Source organism: Mustela nigripes, chromosome 4 (genome assembly GCF_022355385.1).
Source record: "Mustela nigripes isolate SB6536 chromosome 4, MUSNIG.SB6536, whole genome shotgun sequence".
Classification (NCBI taxonomy): domain Eukaryota; kingdom Metazoa; phylum Chordata; class Mammalia; order Carnivora; family Mustelidae; genus Mustela; species Mustela nigripes.
In genome coordinates, this window is record NC_081560.1 from 144,712,261 (window position 1) to 144,732,801 (window position 20,541).

At 54.1% G+C, this 20,541-nt stretch overlaps 1 protein-coding gene across 4 annotated transcripts in view; it reads left to right on the top strand.

Annotated features, from left to right (window-relative positions):
- ANXA11 (annexin A11) overlaps positions 1-20,541 on the top strand; it is a 36,796-nt gene that overhangs the window by 11,026 nt on the left and 5,229 nt on the right. For all 4 annotated transcript variants that reach the window (XM_059397904.1, XM_059397905.1, XM_059397907.1 and 1 more), the window contains exons 2-11: positions 9,181-9,243; positions 11,067-11,179; positions 12,118-12,510; positions 13,806-13,893; positions 14,136-14,230; positions 14,955-15,068; positions 17,022-17,112; positions 17,503-17,582; positions 17,702-17,758; positions 20,059-20,152. In XM_059397904.1, coding sequence (XP_059253887.1) covers positions 9,189-9,243; positions 11,067-11,179; positions 12,118-12,510; positions 13,806-13,893; positions 14,136-14,230; positions 14,955-15,068; positions 17,022-17,112; positions 17,503-17,582; positions 17,702-17,758; positions 20,059-20,152 — 1,180 coding nt within the window. In that variant the 5' untranslated portion in view covers positions 9,181-9,188. The remainder of the gene's footprint in view (positions 1-9,180; positions 9,244-11,066; positions 11,180-12,117; positions 12,511-13,805; positions 13,894-14,135; positions 14,231-14,954; positions 15,069-17,021; positions 17,113-17,502; positions 17,583-17,701; positions 17,759-20,058; positions 20,153-20,541) is intronic.

The following is a 20,541-nucleotide window of genomic DNA, read 5'->3' on the forward strand; positions in this document are numbered from 1 at the left end:
GGAGGTTTTATTCCCAGACCTGCAGAAATGGTGAGCACCTGGTCCTTCCTTTTTCGGTTGGAATAGTCAATTTATTCCTTCCTCTTCCCTTGTCAGGGAAAGCCTCCTGAGTTACATAGACTTGTGCCTGGGTCTTTTTACACAAGGAGAGCAGAGGCTTTTTCAAAGGGAACACCATAGAAGGATTTGGAAGAAAGGAGATTATTGTCTGTGTTAAGTTTTGTATTGTTGCCATAACAAATTACAACAGACTTAGTGGCTTAGAATCACACAACTTATTTTGGTGGTAAAATAACATAACATGGGACACCTGGGTGGCTCACCTGGTTCAGCGTCTGCCTTCAGCTCAGGTCATGATCCTGGGGTCCTAGGATCCTGTGCCTGCTGCTCCCCTGCTGCTGCGCTCTCTCTCTGATAAATAAATAAATAAAATCTTTAAAATATACACATAAAATTTACCATTTTAGCATTTTTTAAAAAGCGTGTAGTTCCAAGGCACTAAGGATGTTGAGACTGTCGTGTGGCCAACAGCGGCTCCCCAGGCTCCCCCCACTCCTCCCTGCCCCTGGCTACTACAGTCCTCTCTGTCTGCATTGGGCTGCTCCAGGCACCTCCCGACAGTGGACTCACACGGTGTTTTTCTGTCCATGATGGGCTGAGTTCTCAGCATAACATCCTGTGTTCAGCCCTGCCGAAGCACCTGTTGCAATCTCCTTCCTTTTTAAGGCCGAATAGTATTCTGTTCTGTGTTCTATATCGCGTTTTGTTTATCGTTCCTTTGGGCGGCCAAAGCAAGCGCCCCCAGCAGGGCTCAGGCACCCCCAGTGCCTGGTTGACATCCTCCTTCTTGGCTTACGGGCCGTCCTGGGAGCAGCCCCTCTGCAAAGGTGGTGTCGCCAGGAGTCGTCACCCCCAGGTGGAGGGGTGTCTCAGGGAGACACAGACCTGTGTCTCCTCAGCCTGCACTGCACTTGGAAACACAACCACAGTTTCCTCTTTTTGTGTGTGTGTGTGGGGTGTTTCCTTAGGACCTGACCACAACTTGGACTTGTCACTGCCACTCTGTCTGTCACAAGAACCTTGGCATCTGCCAGGACCGAGCCCCAAGGCCTCCTCACGTTCTGGGCTTGGGTGTGGGCCAGTGTTGACACCATGTATGGGTTCACCTTCATTTTCCATTGCTCAGAGATCCCAAATTGGGATTGGCCTGTGACTAAGTGTCGGCCCTTCCGGAAGCCCATTTGGTGGGGTGTCAGAGGGAAGCTCCCGGGAGCAGGAAGGAGCCAGGTTTGTGAGAGAGCTATGCTGTGGAGGGGTGGGAGGGAGACCACAAGCTGGTGTGTGAAAGTGGTCACTGCTGCCTCGCTGCTCCCCTTCTCAACACCCAAGGACCGGCTCTAGAAAGGCAGCTGGGAGGAAGGAACATGATTTCCATCAGGGTGAGGACCTGGGGTCAGAGTACTGACAGCAGGTGCAGGGGCGCAGGAGCTGCTTCCCTGGGTCCCTGCTCACAGGCAGAATCTTCTCCAAGAGGCCTTTTCAGAGGTGCTTCTCTCCCCACACCTGGCCTCCCCCTGCCCTGTCTGCTTCTCGCTGCTGCTCCTCTGGCCCCTGCCATTCCTGGGGCATGGACTGGGCACCCAGGCACACAGAAGGGAAAGAAAGAAAGCTTTGCCAGTTTCCTGTTGGTGAATTCCCCCTTGGGGAGACGGGAATATCCAACACAGCCATTCCCAGGACCTGCTCTTCCAGAACTGGGTTTGGTGTGGGAGAAGGAACTGGCCAGCAGGATTCTACTTATCACGTGCTCTACCCCCACCGCTAGCATTACTCCCCAGTTCTCTATCCTCTCCCCACACTGCCTCCAAGTTTCTTAGCCCGAGTATTATCAAGTGGGCTTCTAGTCCTCCTGTTTGCTATTTTGTACTGGAGAAACTGGTATCATGAAAGGTTAAGTGAAATTAGAATATATTTGATATTAAACTGTTGCTATCCCCATTTTACACATGTGGAAAACTGAGGCCCAGAAAGCTTAGGTAACCTGCCCAAGGTCACACACCTAGTAAAGAGCAGGACAGGGATTTGAACCTGTGCGGTCTGGCTTCCGAGTTCATGTTCTTCCCACCAGCCTATCCTGCCCTTGATGAAGTACCCGGGGTCCCAGTGAGGCCTGAGATCCTGATTCCTAATCCCAGGCTAGTCCCTTAACTGGCGCTTTCAGTTTCTGAGATACTGGTGTCCGGGGCGGGTGAGCTCCAGGAGGAAGTAGAGTATAGCATGGGGGTAAAAGTCTGGGGCTTTGGAACCTGGTTGCCTGGGTGTGAGTCTTGGCTCAGTCATTCACTACCTGTAACTGGTGAGTTCTATAATCTCTCCGTACCTCAGTTTCCTTATCTCTTAATAGGGGATCATAATCTCAGTGTTTGTTTTGTAAAGTTGTTGTAAAGTTGAATTCCATGTAAAGCACTTAATAGAGTGCCTAGCACATATTAAAGTAGTTAGTAAATGTTAACTGTTATGATTTCCTAATTAGCTGGAGAAATTTGGAGATAAAGTTAAGCAGTCTCCTTTGTTACAGGACTTCTCAGAGCCTTTTACCGTGCTATTATGAATGGGCACTTTGGGGAGGAGATGCAGTAGGCAACTTTTTCCAAAGTTTTGGACAACTAATCTCTCTCTCCTTTTAAGTTGCATCCCACTGAGTTCTCAACTTGGAAGATACTAAGCTGGTGTCCAAGAACATAGTTCAGAAAGCACTGAGCTGTAAATCAAGCTGCCTGTTTGTGCTGAGCTGGGGCTGGAGGCCCAGGTTATTGCTGAGCCAGCTCTGAGTGACTGTTATGTGGCAGAGTTCTGTCTGTGTCTGGCTTCCCTCCTCCCCTGTAGGTGTGGGGAGAGGGAACAGGTGCCAGCCTAGGCACCTGAGGATCCCTGGAACCTCCTGACCATGAGGAATGGCCTTGGCAAACCCTAGTTCAAAGTGAGTGAGCAGAAGTTAGTGCCCCCCTCCTCCCCAGGCACTCCCTTCTGCCCGGGGAGGAGGGGTCCTACAGTAGGTCCCCTGTGGCAAGAATGGCTGGGAGCACCAGATAAGCCAGCCTAGCTCAGATGGAAGCAGCCCCAGGTGTAGCAGCGTGGCTCTGTTAGGAGAAAGCAGGCAGCGAGTAGAGTTCTACCATGGGTGCTCTCCCTAGTGTGTGTATGGTTTGAGTAAACCGTGTCCCTGGTGTATTTTAGCTGCAAAACTAAGGGGGTTGGAAATTAGACAGCCTTTGAGGTCCCTTCCAGTGGGAACATTTGGGTAGTCTGTAAACCTGAGATTGGGGTAAAAACCTAAAGGGGTGTCCCCTTTCAGAGTCCTAAAATACAAAAGGAAGGACGAGCCCTGAGAGGGGGAACCCCCCCAACCCCCCGGGCAAAGCCTCCCTTCACACCCATGGGATAGCAAGGTCTGTGGAGAACTGGACCCAGCACTGGGTCATTGGTTTGGGATCCTTTTCCACATGAGATTCTTAGAAGAGGATTGCTTTTTTTGAGAGAGAGAGAAAAGATGCATGAGAGGTGGGGGAGGGGCAGAGGGGGAGAGAATTTTAAACAGGCTGGTGCTCAGTGTGGAGCCGGACTCGGAGCTCTATCTCATGACCCTGAGGTCCTGACCTGAGCTGAAATCAAGAGTTGGACGTTTAACCTCTCAGCCACCTAGGTGCCCCAAGGAAGTGGATTACTTTAAGTAGATGTTTCTGTCTTGCTTTGGGTCTCATTCACACCCCATCTGGGTCATTGCCTCCTTTTGTCCAGCCCAGTGACCCGGGGAGGAATGCCCAGCACTCCCAGGGCGGTGTATGGAGGCCAGGAGCTGCTCAGACTGGCTGAGGGCGAGCAATGCCAGGTAGTAATGTGTCCCATTAATGACCCCCAGTCTGCCCAAACCTAGCCTGGTACTGGAGCGAGGAGAGTTTGCAGATAAGCAAATAATCTCTTGCTTTAAAAAGGCTATATACACACATGCACAAACATAAATCATATATATTCACACACATGCAAGTGCATTTATGTGTGTGTGTTTTGGTGGCGCGGGGTCTTGAATTACACATTAGAAACTGCCTTTGGTTAGACCTTTGCTTTTCACTTTTTGGTGCCTTTCTGGTTGTGTGTGAATTTTCCTGCAGTGTGTTCTCGTGTTTTTATTTTATTCTTTAATTTTATTTTTTTATTTTTTTAGAGCAGTTTTAGGGTCACAGCAAAATGGTATGGAAAGTACATTACTATCAACACCATCAGTATCCATTGTCAACACCCCTGCCGTAGGGGTGTGAGTGTGTTGTGATTGATGAACCTGCGTGGACGCATCCAGAGTACATAGTTCACCTTAGGTTCATGTCTGGTGTTGTGTGTTCTGTGGGTTTTGACTAATGCACCCACCATTTTAATGTCATACGGAATAGTTTCACTGGCCAAAAAAAAAAATCCTCTGTGCTTTGCCCATTCGTCCCTCCCTCCTCCATAATTCCTGGAAACCACTGATCTTTTTACCACTGGTTTTACCTGTTCCAGACTGTTGAGAGTTGGAAGCAGGCAGTACGCAGTCTTTTCTCATTTGCACTCCAGCTCCCTGCATGTCTTTTTTCCTGGATTGACAGCGCATTTCTTTCTAATACTGAGTAATAGCTCATCATCCCGGCATTTGTCCATTCACCTGCCTAAGGACTTCTTAGTTGCTTTCGCATTTTGACCATTATGAATAAAGGCTCTTATACACATCTGTGTGCACGTTTTGCCTGGACAGTTTTCAGCTCACCGAGGTTAATACCAAGGGCTGCTGGAGCATATGGTGAGAATGTGTTTAGTCTTGTAAGAGGCCGCCGGACTGTGTTCCCGAGGGCCAGTACCATGCTGCATTCCCAGCAGCAATGAACGAGAGTTCCAGTTGCTCCGTGCCCTCACCAGCAGTTGGTGGTGTCACTGGTAGGGACTTTGAGCATTCTGATGAGTGTGCAGTGGTCTCTCATTATTTATTTGCAGTTCCTCTAACGATGTCTGATGGGGAGCATCTTTTCACGTGCTCGGAAGCCATCCATGTGTTTTCTTCGGGGAGGTGTCCAGGTGCCTATTTTTTAAATTAGATTGTTTTCTTACTGATCAGTTTTTAAGAGTTCTTTTTTGGATAACAGTCCTTTATCAGATGTGTCTTTCGTCAACTTTTTCTCCCAGTTGGTGGCTTGGCTTCTTTTTATTTTTAAAAAAGTATCAGCAGAGAATCATCTGAGCTACATGACTTAAACTCTGTATTTAAATTCTTATATCAAAACAGATTGAGGATTTCATATTAAAAGATGAATATACAGAAGACTGTTCCAGCCCCTAGGCTGGGGAAGGCCAGTGGAGGGGCCATCCCACAACAGCTTCCACCCTAGTCCTGGGCCTGCTTGGTTTGCTGCTGGGCACAGAGGGTTGGGAGGTCTCGCATGGTGCTACCAGGCCTCAGCCTGCTGCACGCTCTGTCCCCACCCAGGTCCCTCGCCGGCCTTCTGGGGAGGACACTTTTGTATCCGGGTGCCACAACAACTGCTACCACCCACCCTTCCTTCCCTTTTATGTGCTGGAAGTCAGGCCAGCTGCCTGCCATGTGGCACACGCTCCCTCCAGTGAGACCCCGTGTCAGTGTCCTGACCGGAGACCAGAACCACCGCATAATGGGGCATCTGCCCAGCCTGCCAGAGCTGCTGACGGTCAGGAGGAGGAGAGCCTTGGTCAGTGCAGAAGGTGTGATGATACCTGTGGACACCGAAGAGAGAGCCGATCTAGTGGACTATAACTCAGCTGTGTTCCCTGTGGTGGAGAGCAAGTGCTGGACGGGCAGGTGCAGGGAGAGGAAGGTGCGGAGCCCCTCTTAGAAGCCCCACTTGAGCTCACCTGCGAGTGGGGATGGTGCCGGGAATGATTTCACGTGGTACAGCGGGCCCTGCTGGTGGTGGAAGTTACCCAACGACTGGAGGATGAGCGGATTTCTTCATGTTGAGGAAGGGGAAAGCAGGTAGACATTGTGAGTCGGAGAGCTGAGTGCCCGCAGCCCCCAGGTTGGGTAGGCACTGGGGGTGGGGACGTGCACCCTGAGGGTGCCACGGGTCATCCAGCTGCCGGGGCTCTTCTCCTGGTGGTTATCAGGCAGGTAAACCGTGGGGGCTCTGGGCATGGGCTGTGTGTTCGAATCCTAATCGGATGCGGGCCCTCTTGACACCATTGTGAAGTTGTGGGGAAATGTGTAGCATCGTTGTGGTAAGAGTTAGGGACAGGAGTACTGCTTGCATGGCGGGACCTGCTGCTCTTGGGCTGGGGCGTGGTCGGCCTTGACGGTTCTGGAGTGTTGTCCTTGGCCCCTTTCCTACCAGTTACTTGGAAGAAAGCAAATGTCATGCTTACTGAACAAAGCTGAGCACTAAGATGTTGGACGCTGGAATGTCTGGTCCCTTCGGCGGGCTGAGCAGCATGCAGAAGGCACAGGAGGAGCAGGACAGGATCTGCATCAAGGCTTCTTGGCCATAACACTCTGTGTCCCAACCCAGGGAGGAGGGAGGCGATGATCCAGCCCTGCCCTGTGCTCTTCAGGGACCACAGCTGGGGCCTTGGGTTCTGAAGAGAGCTCCGAGACAGGGAAGGGAATGGTACTGCACACAGGAGATGGTGGGGAGATGAAGCTGCTCTTGGAGGAGGGCCAGTCTGGAGGTGGTCTTTAGAGGACAGCAAGACCCAGGGATGAAGGCTTGCTGCTCGGACGTATGGTCAGACCCAGCTCACTGCCAAAGGACAGCTTTTGACTCTTGCTGGGAAGTCTGCGAAGCCCTCCTGGGAATGCATGCCATCACCCTGGGAGCAGCCTGCCCTGTGGTCCTGTCCCAGGCGGGGAAATATGGGTGGACCCTCTGGGTCTGGGTCCCAGGGTGCGTTTCTGTAGGGCTGCTAACCTCAGCCGCTGAGCCGGGCTGCCTGGGCCTGAATAGAGCCTGTGTGAGGTATTCAGATCTTGGAAGAACAGCCGTGGCCTCAAGGGAGCTCAGAAATCGCCACCTGAATGGGGCCTTTTTTTTCAAGTTGTTTTTTTAACAGGCAGTACACGCATGTAGCCAACAAAATGCAAATATGAACAGTAACCTTCATGTCTGTCCCCAGTTTTCCCTTCCAAAGGCAGCCAGTGTCACCAAGCTTCTTGTTTATCGTTCCAGGAATGGGTGTGTGTGTGTGTGTGTGTGTGTGCGCGCGCGCACGCGCGCTCACAACCACCGAGTGTGTCTGTTTTACATCTTTTTTTTACAAAATGTTAGCTTAGTAAACACACGGCTTACACCTTGATCAAGAATGGCGATCATTTCATATTCCCAGTTACAGAACCGGCTAACTGTAAAATAGCTATGAGTGTTCGTTGTGCAGATCTGTTCTGATTCCCCGCACCAGCCGCTGCAGATGGCTAGCTTGGGGGCTGTTATCCCAGAAGGCCCCAGCACACTCCCTGTCCCTGTCACTTCACACATGTGTAAGTGTTCCCCGGGAAATAAATTTCTAGAAGGGGAGTTTCTGGTTCAGACCAGGTCATTTTACATGTTGACATCTCTGTGTTTATAATCGGCGGTTCTCGCCTCTTAGTGTGCATAAAGCCTTCTGATCCTTTTCTGGAATTGCCTGTTTACATCATTTGTGTTTCTGTACTGGTAACTGGGTTTTTTTGTTTTGTTTTGTTTAATTGCAAAACATTTTTCTTAAGTTTGTTATTTCTCTTGTCTTTCTGTTGGTTTCCTTATTTGTTTCCTATTGTGCAGAACTTTAATTTTATGTCTTTGGGTTTCGGGGCCACTTCTTACATTTAAATCTCTGGTCTGGCTGAGATTAGTTTTGGTGTAGGGAACAGGGTGGTACCCAGCTTTTGGCCTGTCTCCCCCCCACCCCCACCCCCAGCTGTGGATGGGGCCTTTTGGCTTCATTCTTCTGGGAGTAGAGAAGGGTGGCAAGGGGTCTTTGGTACCCAAAGACCTTTGGTACAGTCACCTCTAGACACACTGACCAAAACATCCCCACATCCATCATCCCTGTGGGCCCCATGGGGACCAGTGGCACCTAAGGAAGCCCTTCAGCCTCCTTGCAGACACCATGTGCAGATCTCCAGTGTAGCTGTGGAGGGCACCCAGAATCCTGTAGGTGAATGATGGTGTCTAGAGCAGTGGTTCTCAAAGTGGGGTCCCCGCACCAGCAGCATCACCTGGGAATTAGTTCGAAATGCAGATTCTGGTTCTGCAGACTCAAACTGCATGGAGCCCAGCTGTGTGTGTTTAACAAGCCCTTTGGGGTTGTTCTGATGCATACATTGCAGTTTGAGAGCTAGGTTGGGGCCCAGTGTCCAGGGGGAAGCAGGTCACCTGGGGTCAGCAGGAGTAATGGTTGAGGGGGCCTGCAGATCCCCTGACACCCTTACCTGTCCCTGGACACCGCTGTGGACTTTAGCAGCCACTGAACCACTGACCAGCAACGGGAAGTAGGTTGCATGACAGTCTGAGTGGCTGTGCCCCTCCTGGGCAGTTTAGCTGGCATGGGACATGGCAGAGGGATCCATATACAGAGGGACTTTGTGAGAGCAGCTGTCCCACCCAGCACCAGCAGGCAAGAGACCTAGGTTCCAGGTCTTTCTCCTTCCCTACTCCTGATCTACAAGTCACTTAACTTTCTGAGCTCGTAGGACGTAGGAGGCCACCGTGGACAGCTTGGGGTCTCTAGGCCGGGCCCAGGGGACAGGGGCTCTGGCTGGATGATGATGAAGAGATGGGAAAATAAAGACCAATAGAGCGGGCCCCTGAGAATGAGACAGTGCTCGCCTCGGGGATTAGAGAGCAGCTCCACACGCGTGTCAGCAGAGGTGGGAGTGAACATGGGGGGGAGGGGTCTGCGGAGAATCGCAGCCACTTACGTGTGGTGAGCCAGCCCTGCAGCGTTGCGTGTGGGCACGGGCGCGAGTCTGCCCCTAGTCACCGTTTCTAGCTGGGTGCCCCGTAGGTGGAAGGTACATTGGGCTGGCCCAAGTCAGGCCTGACGCAGCCTCTGCTCGTGCAGGGGCCTGGCCTGTGCCTGTTGGGGGATTTGGCAAGACTGGTGGGAGCTCCCCACAGAACCTGAACATGCTTCCCTCTTGCCTTGCAGATTGAACCATGAGCTACCCAGGTTATCCCCCTCCTGCAGGCGGCTACCCACCAGCTGCACCAGGTAAGAAGGTCTGGGGCGGGCAGGGGAGGGAATGCCCTCTCTGCTCAGTGTGCGGGAGCGGACAGGGAGAGAGGAACAGTGCTTTCCAGTCATCTCCTCTCTAACCCAAGGGGGCAGCCAGGATGGGGAGGGGTTGGAGAAAATCCTGGACCCAAGGACCCAGAAAGGCCTGGACTTGAAACAGTTCTGGAAAGCCAAGACGAGGCCAAGACCCAGTTTCTTGCTTTATTAGCTGGTAGCAGCAGGCAGATCTCTTCTTCTCTCTGGGACCCTTTTTCTCTCCTTTGCAAATGGTTTCACGTATCTCTCTTTTACTGGATTGCACCTGAGACTAGTGAGATAGCCAGGTAAAGCCCCTGGCACCCTGTGATCAACCGCAGGGTCCTTCTGCCAGGGGAGGAAGTGGAGGCTGTTGCTATGGATCAGCTGTCTGTGCTGCAGCTCTAGAAGCTACCGGCGGATTGCACTGGGGCTGTACCTGCAGTCAGGCGGCCAAAGCCCGGCCCCACCAAAGCATGTCTCTTCACACTCAGAAATCAGCTTCTCTGGCCCTAGCCTCTCCCAGGTTCCTCCTGAAATGATATTGGGTCCCCATGGTAGGGGAGGAGATGAGGGCATCATTCCAGACTGGTAACCTGAGCTGCTCTCACCCCACAAGACCAGCGGGCAAGTTCATTTCCCCAGAGCAGAGGCCCTGGAGTCTGAGCACCCATGACCCTGCCGGCCATCTGTGCCCACCCTGCCCTTTCAGCAGGCGAAGAACAGGTCTGGAGCGGGGAGGTGGCGTGGCCACCATCACGTGGCATACTGGGTTGAGCAGGGCCGTTTCCCTCTAAACAAGGCACAGCCCAGGGGTACCAGCGCTGGCCTCATGTTTGGTCCTCGGCCACTAGGGATGCCGCCATGGTATCCTATGACCGCCACCCCTGCCACGCCGAGTGGCGAAAAGAGGGCAGGCCGGAGATTCCTGGCAGGCTCCGTCCTCTGGGGCCTGGAGCCCTAGAAAAGCTGAACTTGAGGCCCTTGGGACCTGTTCACTGCCCTGGTCAGAAAGGCATCTAACAAGCCAGGGGGCCACACAACAGCTGCCAGCCATGGCACGGGAGCCCCGCACAGGCATCATGTCTCCGTCCTCATCCGGGCAGTTTGAGGCAAACTAATGATCATCCCCGTGTGTCAGCTGAGGAAGCTGAGCTAGAGGGGCTGAGCGCCTCGCCCCAAGGCACACACTGGGTCCCTCTGGGTTCAGGACTTTTTACAGCTGTTCCCCAACTGCCACCACCCCTCCCTCCACCGCCCCGTAGGGATGGTGTCTGTGTTGCGTGACACCCAGCCCTGTCTGCTGCTGCCCTGTTGTCCTGCTCTCCCTTCTTTCACAGACTTGTCACTGCCCACAACCCAGTCAGCCTGCCGTGCTTTCCCTTCATCGTGGGTTCTCGGTGCTCTCTGAGCTCACCGCTGTCACGGGCTGAGCACAGTGACCCCAAATGACCTGCTTTTATGTCTGTATTCCCTTTCCGTGATGGAGAGCCCAGGGGGGCAGTTCTGTCCTTGGTCCTCCTACCTCTTTAGTCCCATAGAGGTCTTGGGAGGGTTTGCTGATCCCGACCTTCCTCCCTGGAAGGAGGGGCAAGTTCCCTCTTTTCTTTTGGCAGCGGGCTTCATTCAACTTTCTTGCCTGAGTGTTTTCTGTGGGGTCTGTAGTGCTGTCCTCAAGGCCCTGCTTTGGTCTCCCCTTCTGACGATCTGAGAGCTTGCTGCTCTGCCTTTCCCCGCTGGGGGTGCTGCTGCCAGGCTGCTGAAGGACTTGGTGTTGCTTCTAGGTGGTGGTGCCTGGGGAGGTGCTGGCTACCCCCCACCCAGCATGCCCCCGATCGGGCTGGATAACATGGCCAACTATGCAGGGCAGTTCAACCAGGACTACCTCTCAGGAATGGTGAGTGCAGCCCTCCTGCTGGGGCTGCCCCTCGGCGGGGGGCGTGGGTGGGCAGGTGGGGGTGTGGGGTTTACACCTGCATGGCCAGAGGGATAAAGGCTGCAGGCTTGTGTGCCTTCAGAGGTATCTGTGTGTGCGCCTGCCTGTGGGCACCAAGTATTGGACTGCATCTTAGAACGAAGAGTTTTCTTCGGGCCTCTCCCTGCTCACGATGTCCCATTTGTAAACTGGGGGGAAGAGGCATGCACTGGGTTGCCTGGTCTCTCGGGTTTCTTTCCTCCCTGAAGTGGATGGGGCAGTGCCTTCACAGAGTATGTGTGGAACACCTTTGTAGGAGCACTGCGTAGGGTCAGGAGAGAGGAGAGCGTAGGTATGTGAGTGCCAATGTACACGGGCATGTGTGCGTGCGCATGTGTGTTCATGTGGATGACTGTTCTGCTCAGGCCCGGGTGCCTGGTAGCATAAGCTACTTTTATTTGTTAATTGGCTTATAAAAATATGTTTTTATAATCTAAAAACAAATGCTTGCTCGGTGTCAACCATGCAGCCCGTATGCAAGTCTCATTTGTGCCTGGCTTGCTCTAGGCACCAGGAGTATGTGGATACAACAAACAAAAATCTGAGCCCTGAAGCTCCTGGGGAGACAGCCAGTTGCCATAAGTAAACTGTGGGGCGTTAGAGCAGATATGGGTGCCTTGGGCATAAGAGCAGATACAGGGCTCAGGAGTACAGGTACAGGGGAAGGGGGCAGTAGTTTTCAAGCTGGGTGGTCAGGCTGGGCCTTGCTGAGAAGCCAGGGGTGTTGGCCTCTGAGCTCTCAGTGTTGGAGGGCTCAGATCAGGGAAGGACGGATGGTCAGGCTGTGGCCATGCTCTTGGGTGAGCAGTGGGGGCATGGGGTGGGGGCATTCATCTTAGGCTTGCTTTGTGGACTTTCAGGCATCCAACATGTCTGGGACATTCGGAGGAGCCAACGTGCCAAACCTGTACCCTGGGGCCCCTGGGGGTGGTTATCCTCCCATCCCCCCGGGGGGTTTTGGGCAGCCGCCTTCCGCCCAGCAGGCTGTTCCTCCATATGGAATGTATCCGCCCCCTGGAGGAAACCCGCCCTCCGGGATGCCTTCCTATCCCCCCTATCCAGGGGCTCCTGTGCCAGGCCAGCCCATGCCGCCCCCTGGCCAGCAGCCCCCGGGGCCCTACCCCGGACAGCCGCCGATGACCTACCCTGGGCAGCCGCCCATGCCACCTCCTGGGCAGCAGCAGCAGCCAGTGCCAAGCTACCCGGGATACCTGGGGTCTGGGAGTGTCACCCCCGCTGTGCCTCCATCCCAGGTGAGTGCCCGCCCTGCGTCACCCTTTGTCCAGGCTTGGGCCCCAAAGGCCTGAAACTCGTGGCCCAGTGTCCTCTAACAGCAGGGCTAGGGAGGGCACAGCTTATGGAGAAGGGCTCTGTCCTCCATCTATAACTTCTTGTTTTACCAGACTATTGCTTTCTTACACACACACACACACCCCAGTTTATATTCTTAAAGACCTTAGGGAGCTGCCCTGTTTTCTCAGAAGTTTGGTTAGATTTCCATGTGCGAGTTAGATCTGAACATCCCCAGGGTACTCATCATTCTTCCTGTGTCATTTACTGCCTGGGCTCAGTGCTTTGTAGGAACTGCCCGGGCCCCAGGCCTCAAGCCATGTGCCCAGTGAGGCTTAGTCTTCAGTCTCCTGCGGTGCCTCTCAGACTGGTCTTAGAGGGTTCTTAAAACCTCCTTTGGCTGGGCAAGCTTGCTGGCAGTTCCTCAGGGCTTGCTCTTGGCTCATTTTGGAGACCATTTCATGTTTGCAGTGCCTAGAATTCATTGTCATGGTTACATGGCCAAACCAGCCAAGCACGGGGCTAGTGGTATGTGCTCGACTACTATTATTAGACGGAGGGTCCCTCTCCTCCCTGCCCCCACAGTCCCCTACCCCTGCCCTGCTCTCCATCTTCCTCTGCCCACCCCCCCCCCATCCCTTCTCCAAGCTTCTCTTTTTAACCTGTTAAAACCAGTGGTGCAGTAGGCCCGGAAGGCAAGCCACCAGGAGACCACTTAGGCAGGAAAATGCGTTTGCTGGGGAGGGCAGCCGTCAGTGTCAGGAAGGAGCCCGGCAGGCAAGCGGGGCTGAGAGCCTGGAGAACAGTGCCCGGAACAGCAGAAGCCAGGACATAGTGAGGCAGGGAGTACTGTGGTAAAGGCCGGACGCCAGCGTTTCTGGAGGGAATACCTTTTCCTTATTTGCACCGAGCTGCTCCGTGGCCTACCCAGACCATGGCAGGAGGGCCCTGAAATGTGCTCCCATGTGCTGTGGCAGCGAGGTTCGCAGGTAACACCTGCCCCACTGGGAAGCCGGAGGACCTGGGAATAGGGCAGATGTTCAGCATCAGGACTCAGCTAGAGACGGGCCTCTAGCATGGGAGCCAGGCAGAAGTCTCAGTACCTGAACTGGAGGGTATCTAATGGTCACAGTAGGCTCCCTCAGTGACTGACTGCAGGCTCCTTCAGGTACCCAGAAAGGTCGCTTTCAGAGTCTGGGCAGGGAAGTCTTGCATTTGGGGGATACGACATCTTCTGTGAGTCTGTTTGTCTGAGCAGTTTGGAAACCGAGGCACCATCACAGATGCTCCTGGCTTTGACCCCTTGCGAGATGCCGAGGTCCTACGGAAAGCTATGAAAGGCTTTGGTGAGTGACCCTGGGTGGCTCGGGTCCTGACAGACCCCCTGACTTGCTAGGTGGCTCTGGGGTGATGTGGGGATGCTGGGAGGAGCTAACCCAGTCCCAGTGGTGGTGGTGGAAGAGGAGGTCGATGTGGGGGTGTGGTGGGGATGCCCAGGAGAACGGGAGGGCCTAGACCGGGGAAGCTTCCAGCTGCAGAGCATGCCCACGACCCCAGCCCTGCCCACATCCGCCTCTTCTCGTCCTAGGGACCGATGAGCAGGCCATCATCGACTGCCTGGGAAGTCGCTCCAACAAACAGCGCCAGCAGATCCTCCTGTCCTTCAAGACTGCTTATGGAAAGGTGAGTAAGGGTAAGGCATTGGCAGGGGGGTCCCCACTGAACTGAGGCATATCCTCTGGCACAACCCCACTCACCCCTGCTTTTCTTCGGCCGCAGGTGAGCCTAGGTCTCCTGGGTGGGCAGTAAGGCCCATTAGGGCATTTTCTGCTGCCCACCTAGCAGGGCCCTCTCGGGTTATGGCATCTTTGTACAACAGAAGGATGCTCTGAAGGAAATCCAGAAGTACACAGGGCACTAAGGTTTGATGAGAGAGATCTGGGCTCTGGCCCTGGCTCTGCCATGACTCATGGAGACCATGGACAGTATTTCCCTTCGGTTCCCACTGGGCTGGATTTTCCTTCTGGGGACCAGGCTGCTAATCCCAGTCCTCTTCATGACTACCCTGGGAGGGGTAGCTGGGAGGGGAGCTTTGAAGGAAAAGGCTTGCAGTTCAGCACAAATGCATGGGAACATATTTTGAACTTCTGGGCTTAGGTAAACACCAGGTCTGGTGTTCTATCTAGCCCAGTGCTTCTCCAGCCTGAATGAGCCACGGGTCCCCGGGGAAGTGGATTGAATTGCAGGCTCCAGCTCTGCAGGTCCAGGCTGGCTGAGGTTGGGCTGTTCTGCCAGGCCCTGGCTGAGGCAGGCGCTGCTGGGCCTCAGATCTGTGATACTGTCCCTCTTAGTCACTGCCTGTGGATTCTCAAAATAGGTTTGTTTGTCTCTTTGAATATCCGATCAGGATTTGATCAAAGATCTGAAGTCTGAACTGTCAGGAAACTTTGAGAAGACAATCCTGGCTCTCATGAAGACCCCGGTTCTCTTCGATGTCTATGAGATAAAGGAAGCCATCAAGGTATGTACATGTTTGTGTTTGTGTGTGTGATTATTTGCTTACGTGGACACACAGGCCAGGGAAAGGCCTGGACTGCACAGTGGGGCTGAGCCCATTTATTAGCTGCTGTTGTCGGTGAGGTTCCTGGAGCCTCTCAGGTTAGAATCCCAAGTGCTGTAGAAAGGGTGACTTTTGGTGACTTCCCTAAGAGGCAACACAGGTGTCATTCATTCATCATCAGGGAGCATCTGTGTCTGCCCATCTCAGAAGCACAGTAACAGCTGGGTGGTCGAGCTGGTGGTGACACAGAGATGGGAGCAGGCATATGAGGCCGTAGGTAGGACCATCCTCCTTCATTTAGGACTCTGCCTTAGCAAAAAGCAGAGACACTCTCGAGGGGTTTAAGGGAGACAGAGGTACAGAATCGGTTATGAGGATAGAGGTAAGTGGCCTGGCTTGAGCCAGGACAGGGACCCAAGCGGGATTTCTCTTGTCTCAGCTGCTTCCCGAGTGCCCGCTTCGTTCTTCCATCTGCTGGGGGTTAGAGGATCCCTAGGGACCCCACTCTGTTTAACTCTGTTTCAGCCACAGAAACAACAAGCTATCCCTCAGTCCAAATTCCACTAGAGGCCGACTCTGACAGGCCTGCTTAGGGTTTACAGTCTGTCGCCCAGGCCAGTCCCTTGTGGCCATACAGTCCTGTGGCTCCTAAGCCCCATAGCAGGTATCCTGTGGATGGGGCAGGGGCAACTCCCACAGCTGGGGGAAATCCCTGTGAACTGAGCAGGTGTTCCTGAAGGAATCCATCATTTTTCAGAGGCTTGATAGGTACCATGACTCTTCCTGCCCCCCAGAGGAGAGGCAGAGAATTCAGTATGGAGCCTGGCGGGGGAGAGGCGCCTGCTGAGATCCTCAGACATGCCCTCTTCTAGGGAGGGGTCAGGAGGCAGGTGGGGACAGCACCCAGGGAGCGGCCCCCAGACCTGTACTGGGCCCAGCCGCCGCCACTAGCTGGCTTCATGGGGTGGTGGTGGTTGTGGAGTATGGGAAACCACACAGGGCTGGGGTCACCTGTCACTGATGAGCGGTGTGTCCTTAAGCATGTGTAAAATGGGACTGCAGACTTGAGGCATGTGGTGAGTGATGAGCACGGTGGCCAGCAGAAGCCCTTTGCAAGCTCTGAGGCATCGAAGTTGTGCTCATCCTGAAAATAGCTTCCCCCGTACTCTGCTTCCTACGTGACTGGCACTGTTCTAAGTGCTTCTCATGCCTAACATTTAACCCTCAGAGCTCGGAAGGAGGTAGGTGTTAGCTGCTCCCATTTAATGCACAAGGAACCTAAGGCACAGAGAGGTGGTCAGAGGCACCTGATGTCACACAGCTAATGAGCAGCAGGCTTACTATCCAAGCCCGCCCAGCAGCCAGGCTTCCTATGTCCTCTGCCTTCTCCCCACTCCTGACGTGCTCCACTCTCCCGGCCTCGTCGGGGCTGCCTCTTCTAGCTGTCTTCAGATGCTCCACAGTCCAGTCCAGGACTCTCCTCTGTCCACACCTCTGCTCTGGCTTTATACCCATTTTTCAGTTCTGTCTTGTCTCATTCATGAGCTGAACTTGGAATAAGACAGATCTGGGTCCACATTTCAACCCACCATTTATTGTGTGGCCTTGGATAAGTCACTACACCTTTCTGATACTCCGTTTCCTTGTGGGGGAATGAGCGTGGTCCTTCACGTGACCTCTGGGCATCACCATGTCCCTGTCATACTCTGGTATTTTTGTGGGACTGGGGCAGTGGCGGGGAGCTCGGCTGCCTCAGGCCCGACAGCAGCAGCAGCCCCACGGGGGGCGTGGGCCGGTGCTGGCCGCAGTGGCTGTTGGGGTTTGTGCTGTGGGGCATAGGGCACCTGCTGTCTTCCCTGTGTGCGGGTGAGGGAGCTCTAACAAGCTTGTGGTTTGTGTTCTCTGCCACCTCAGGGGGCTGGCACTGATGAAGCCTGCCTGATCGAGATCTTCGCCTCCCGCAGCAACGAGCACATCCAGGAATTAAGCAGAGCCTACAAAACAGGTTAGGCTGGTGCCCTCCCCTCAGTGCTCCACAGACTCCTGCTTTCTGGGCCTTGGCTACACCCTCTCCCTTGACCTCTTAGACCTTCCTGGCCTTCTTATCACCTCATCTCCTGCCACCCCCAACACGTGGGGCTTTGATCCGAGACCCAGCCCTGCCTGCTGTTTGCACAGGGGGCAGGTAGCTAAGGTAACAGCACTAGTTGGAGGACCTCTTGGGTGTGGTTTGGGCTGAGCCTGACAGAGGCGGGGTCAGCCTGGAGGTCACAGTCCCCTTGTCCCTTGGAGGGCAGCGTGCACCTCCTCACACCCAGGACTCCCGGGCCCTCCTCTTGCCAGCGTCTGCTGCTGATTGGCTGCAGGGCATGCCTTCCCTGTGTCTCCCTTTCAGAATTCAAAAAGAGCCTGGAGGAGGCCATCCGAAGCGACACGTCCGGGCACTTCCAGCGGCTCCTCATCTCTCTTTCTCAGGTGCCTTTCCCATGACAGAGCTTGGGGCTCAGAGCAGAGAGAGGCGGAAAAGGCTCGGGGAGGGGGGAGGCATGCAGCTGCAAGGAGCAGCCTTGACCATGCCTCCTGCTTCCTTTCAGGGAAACCGTGATGAAAGCACCAACGTGGACATGACGGTGGTCCAGAGAGATGCCCAGGTGGGTGTCATGGCCCGGTGCCCCAGCTCAGCTTCCCGCATTTCTTGCACACCCCTGCTTTCTTGCTCCCTGAGGGAGGGGCTCTGGGGTGGAAAGAGCAACTGATCAGGAGTGGGTCTCAGATGCTGTCAGTCTCAGGTGGGCTCTGCTGCATATCACCTGTGAGACCTTGGGTGTCCCCTCGCCTCGGTCGGCTTCTGAGACCCACTTCAGCGCGAACCTGGGAGATAGCTGTGACAGGAGTTGGTAGGTCATGGTGAGCGTGGCAGGTTTCATGTGACCTGGTTTTCTTCCTGTGTTCGGTTGCATGTCATTGTGTTTGCAGACAGGCAGACTTTACACTTGCCTCGTAGCTTTTGAAGGTCAGAGCCTAGGAACCAGCTGTCTCATTAATTGTGCAGCCTTAGAATTCTGCTGGTGTCTGCAGCTGGTCATGACCTCAGCTTAAAGGCAAAGGGCTCTCCAGTCCCCTCTGTCAGGTCGTCTGAGTGTCTCTCTAGAGGAGCTTGGGTTTCCCACTGATGAATTGGACCACAGCAGTTGTGGCTAGAGTAAAGTCACAGCTTCTGGTGGGATGGAGCTGGCCAGCCCTCTCTCCCCCTTTGTCGCCCCTGCCAGCCCCAGCCCGGCATTCACCAGGAGCTGCCAGTGGTCTCTTTATCTCTGCTATCTGTCAGACTGAAGAGGACCTTTGTGGAGGGCTCTATTTTTAGGGCTGGAAAACAGCTGCTCTCTAGTCTGGTCCATTTCCTTTCCACATGGGGAAACCGAGGCTCAGAGAGGCTGACCCTTGTGCCTGGAGGAACCTGGAAGCAGGGACTGGACAAGGGCCCAGACTCCTGGCTTGTCCATGTGTCCTGGCCTCACCCCAGATCCCCTCCTTCAGGGTCTGCCTTAACATCTCCCCTAGCTTGAGACATGTGCTCACATTTCTGGACTCAGGGCTGGGCATCTCCAGGCTCCCAGCTCTAGCCCTTGCCCCAGTGGAAATTTTCCTCTTCTGCTCTCCTGTCTGCTAGATAGGCCTGGCCATTCCCTGGCCGACACAGAAGCTGCCTCACTTTCAAGGTTTTGTGCCCACTTCTCTATCTTCTTAGTTACGGACCTTTTCCTGCCTCACCTTGACTTGTGGGATCTCTGAGCCCCTCCTCCCCTGGACATTGGTGCCTTGAGTTCCCAGAGCCTCTACCTGAGGCCTCTAGAGCACTTCTGGGCCATCTGGCATGAGGGGTTGTGAATCGACAAATATTTGGGTGCAAACTTGCAAAAATGTAACAGGCAAGTGCAGATTCTGCCCGTTTGCAAACATTATTATGGTATGTGCAGGGACACCTAGGGACACACAGGGAAAGTGGCTGCCACAAGCAGACCCACACCCACAGTTGCATTCTACTCATTGTCCTATTATTCATTGTTCCTCTTATAGATAGGGAAGCTTCTTATAAAGATTGGGAATTTTATATAGAAATCTGGATTTCTGGCAACTGTGGGTCTGTGCTCCTCTATTATAATAAAGTCTCCAGCAGAAGCGCCTCGGTGGCTCAGCGGGTTAAAGCCTCTGCCTTCGGCTCAGGTCATGATTGCAGGGTCCTGGGATTGAGTCCCACATCGGGCTCTCTGCTCAGTGGGGAGCCTGCTTCCTCCTCCCTCTCTGCCTGCCTCTCTGCCTACTTGTGATCTTTGTCTGTCAGATAAATAAATAAATAAATTAATTAATTAATTCTTTAAAAAAAAAGTCTCCAGCAGGTGCTAAGAAGCAGTCGGCCTTCTGCGTGCTTAGCCTTCGTCCCCACCCCACCCACCAGCCTTAACAACTGGCCTGCTTCCCTCATTTAAGTTACCCAGACAACCTTTGGGCTTTCAAGTTCGTGATCCTGAATCTAATCTGAACTTTGCATTTCAGAGGTGAGAAAGTGAGGCTCCAGGAGGATTGCTGGAACACCAGAGCCCCCCAGCAAGTTGGCAGCAGAGCTGGGACTCCAGCCCAGCCCTCGTTCTGTTGTCCCTCTTGTGCTGCTGCTCCCTTGCTGGGGGTTAAAGCTGTCCCTTGTCTGTCCCGGCCTCAGCCGGCCTCAGTTCTCCTGGACCTGAATGTCCTCCCCCCCACTCCCGCCTCAGAAGCCTGTGTTGCCTGGCGAGATGATGTGTGGATGGTGTCTTGTTCTGTACTGTGCATGGAGCACAGCCAGAGCCCGGCATCCATTTCCTTCCCCGGTGGGCCTGCATGGCTGCCCTAGGTAACCTGGGCTTGGTCTCTGGGGTGAGGCCTGCATTGCATATCTGCCTTTCCCTCTGTGCAGGAGCTGTATGCAGCTGGGGAGAACCGCCTGGGAACAGATGAGTCCAAGTTCAATGCAATTCTGTGCTCTCGGAGCCGGGCCCACCTGGTGGCAGGTAAGGCGGTCCCAGGTCCCAAGGGCCCGATAGATGAGGGCAAACAAGGTATAAAGGGGAGACAGCTAGCGGGAACACTTGGCAAGCCCACTGCATGGGGCTTACTCCTCCCTAAAAGAGCCCCCTGGTGGGACTGGGTGGCTCAGTCATTAAGCTGCTGCCTTTGGCTCAGGTCATGACCCCAGGGTCCTGGGATCGAGTCCTGCATTGGGTTCTCTGCTTGGCGGAAGGCCTGTTTCTCCCTTCCCCATTTTCCCTGCTTGTGTTCCCTCTTTCTCTCTGTCTGTCTGTCATAAAGTAAATAAAAAATCTTAGGAAAAAAAGAGCCCCCTGGTGGTGACATGAAGGGTCTTACCAGTGGGTTTCCAGACTTCCGTGCACTTATGGTT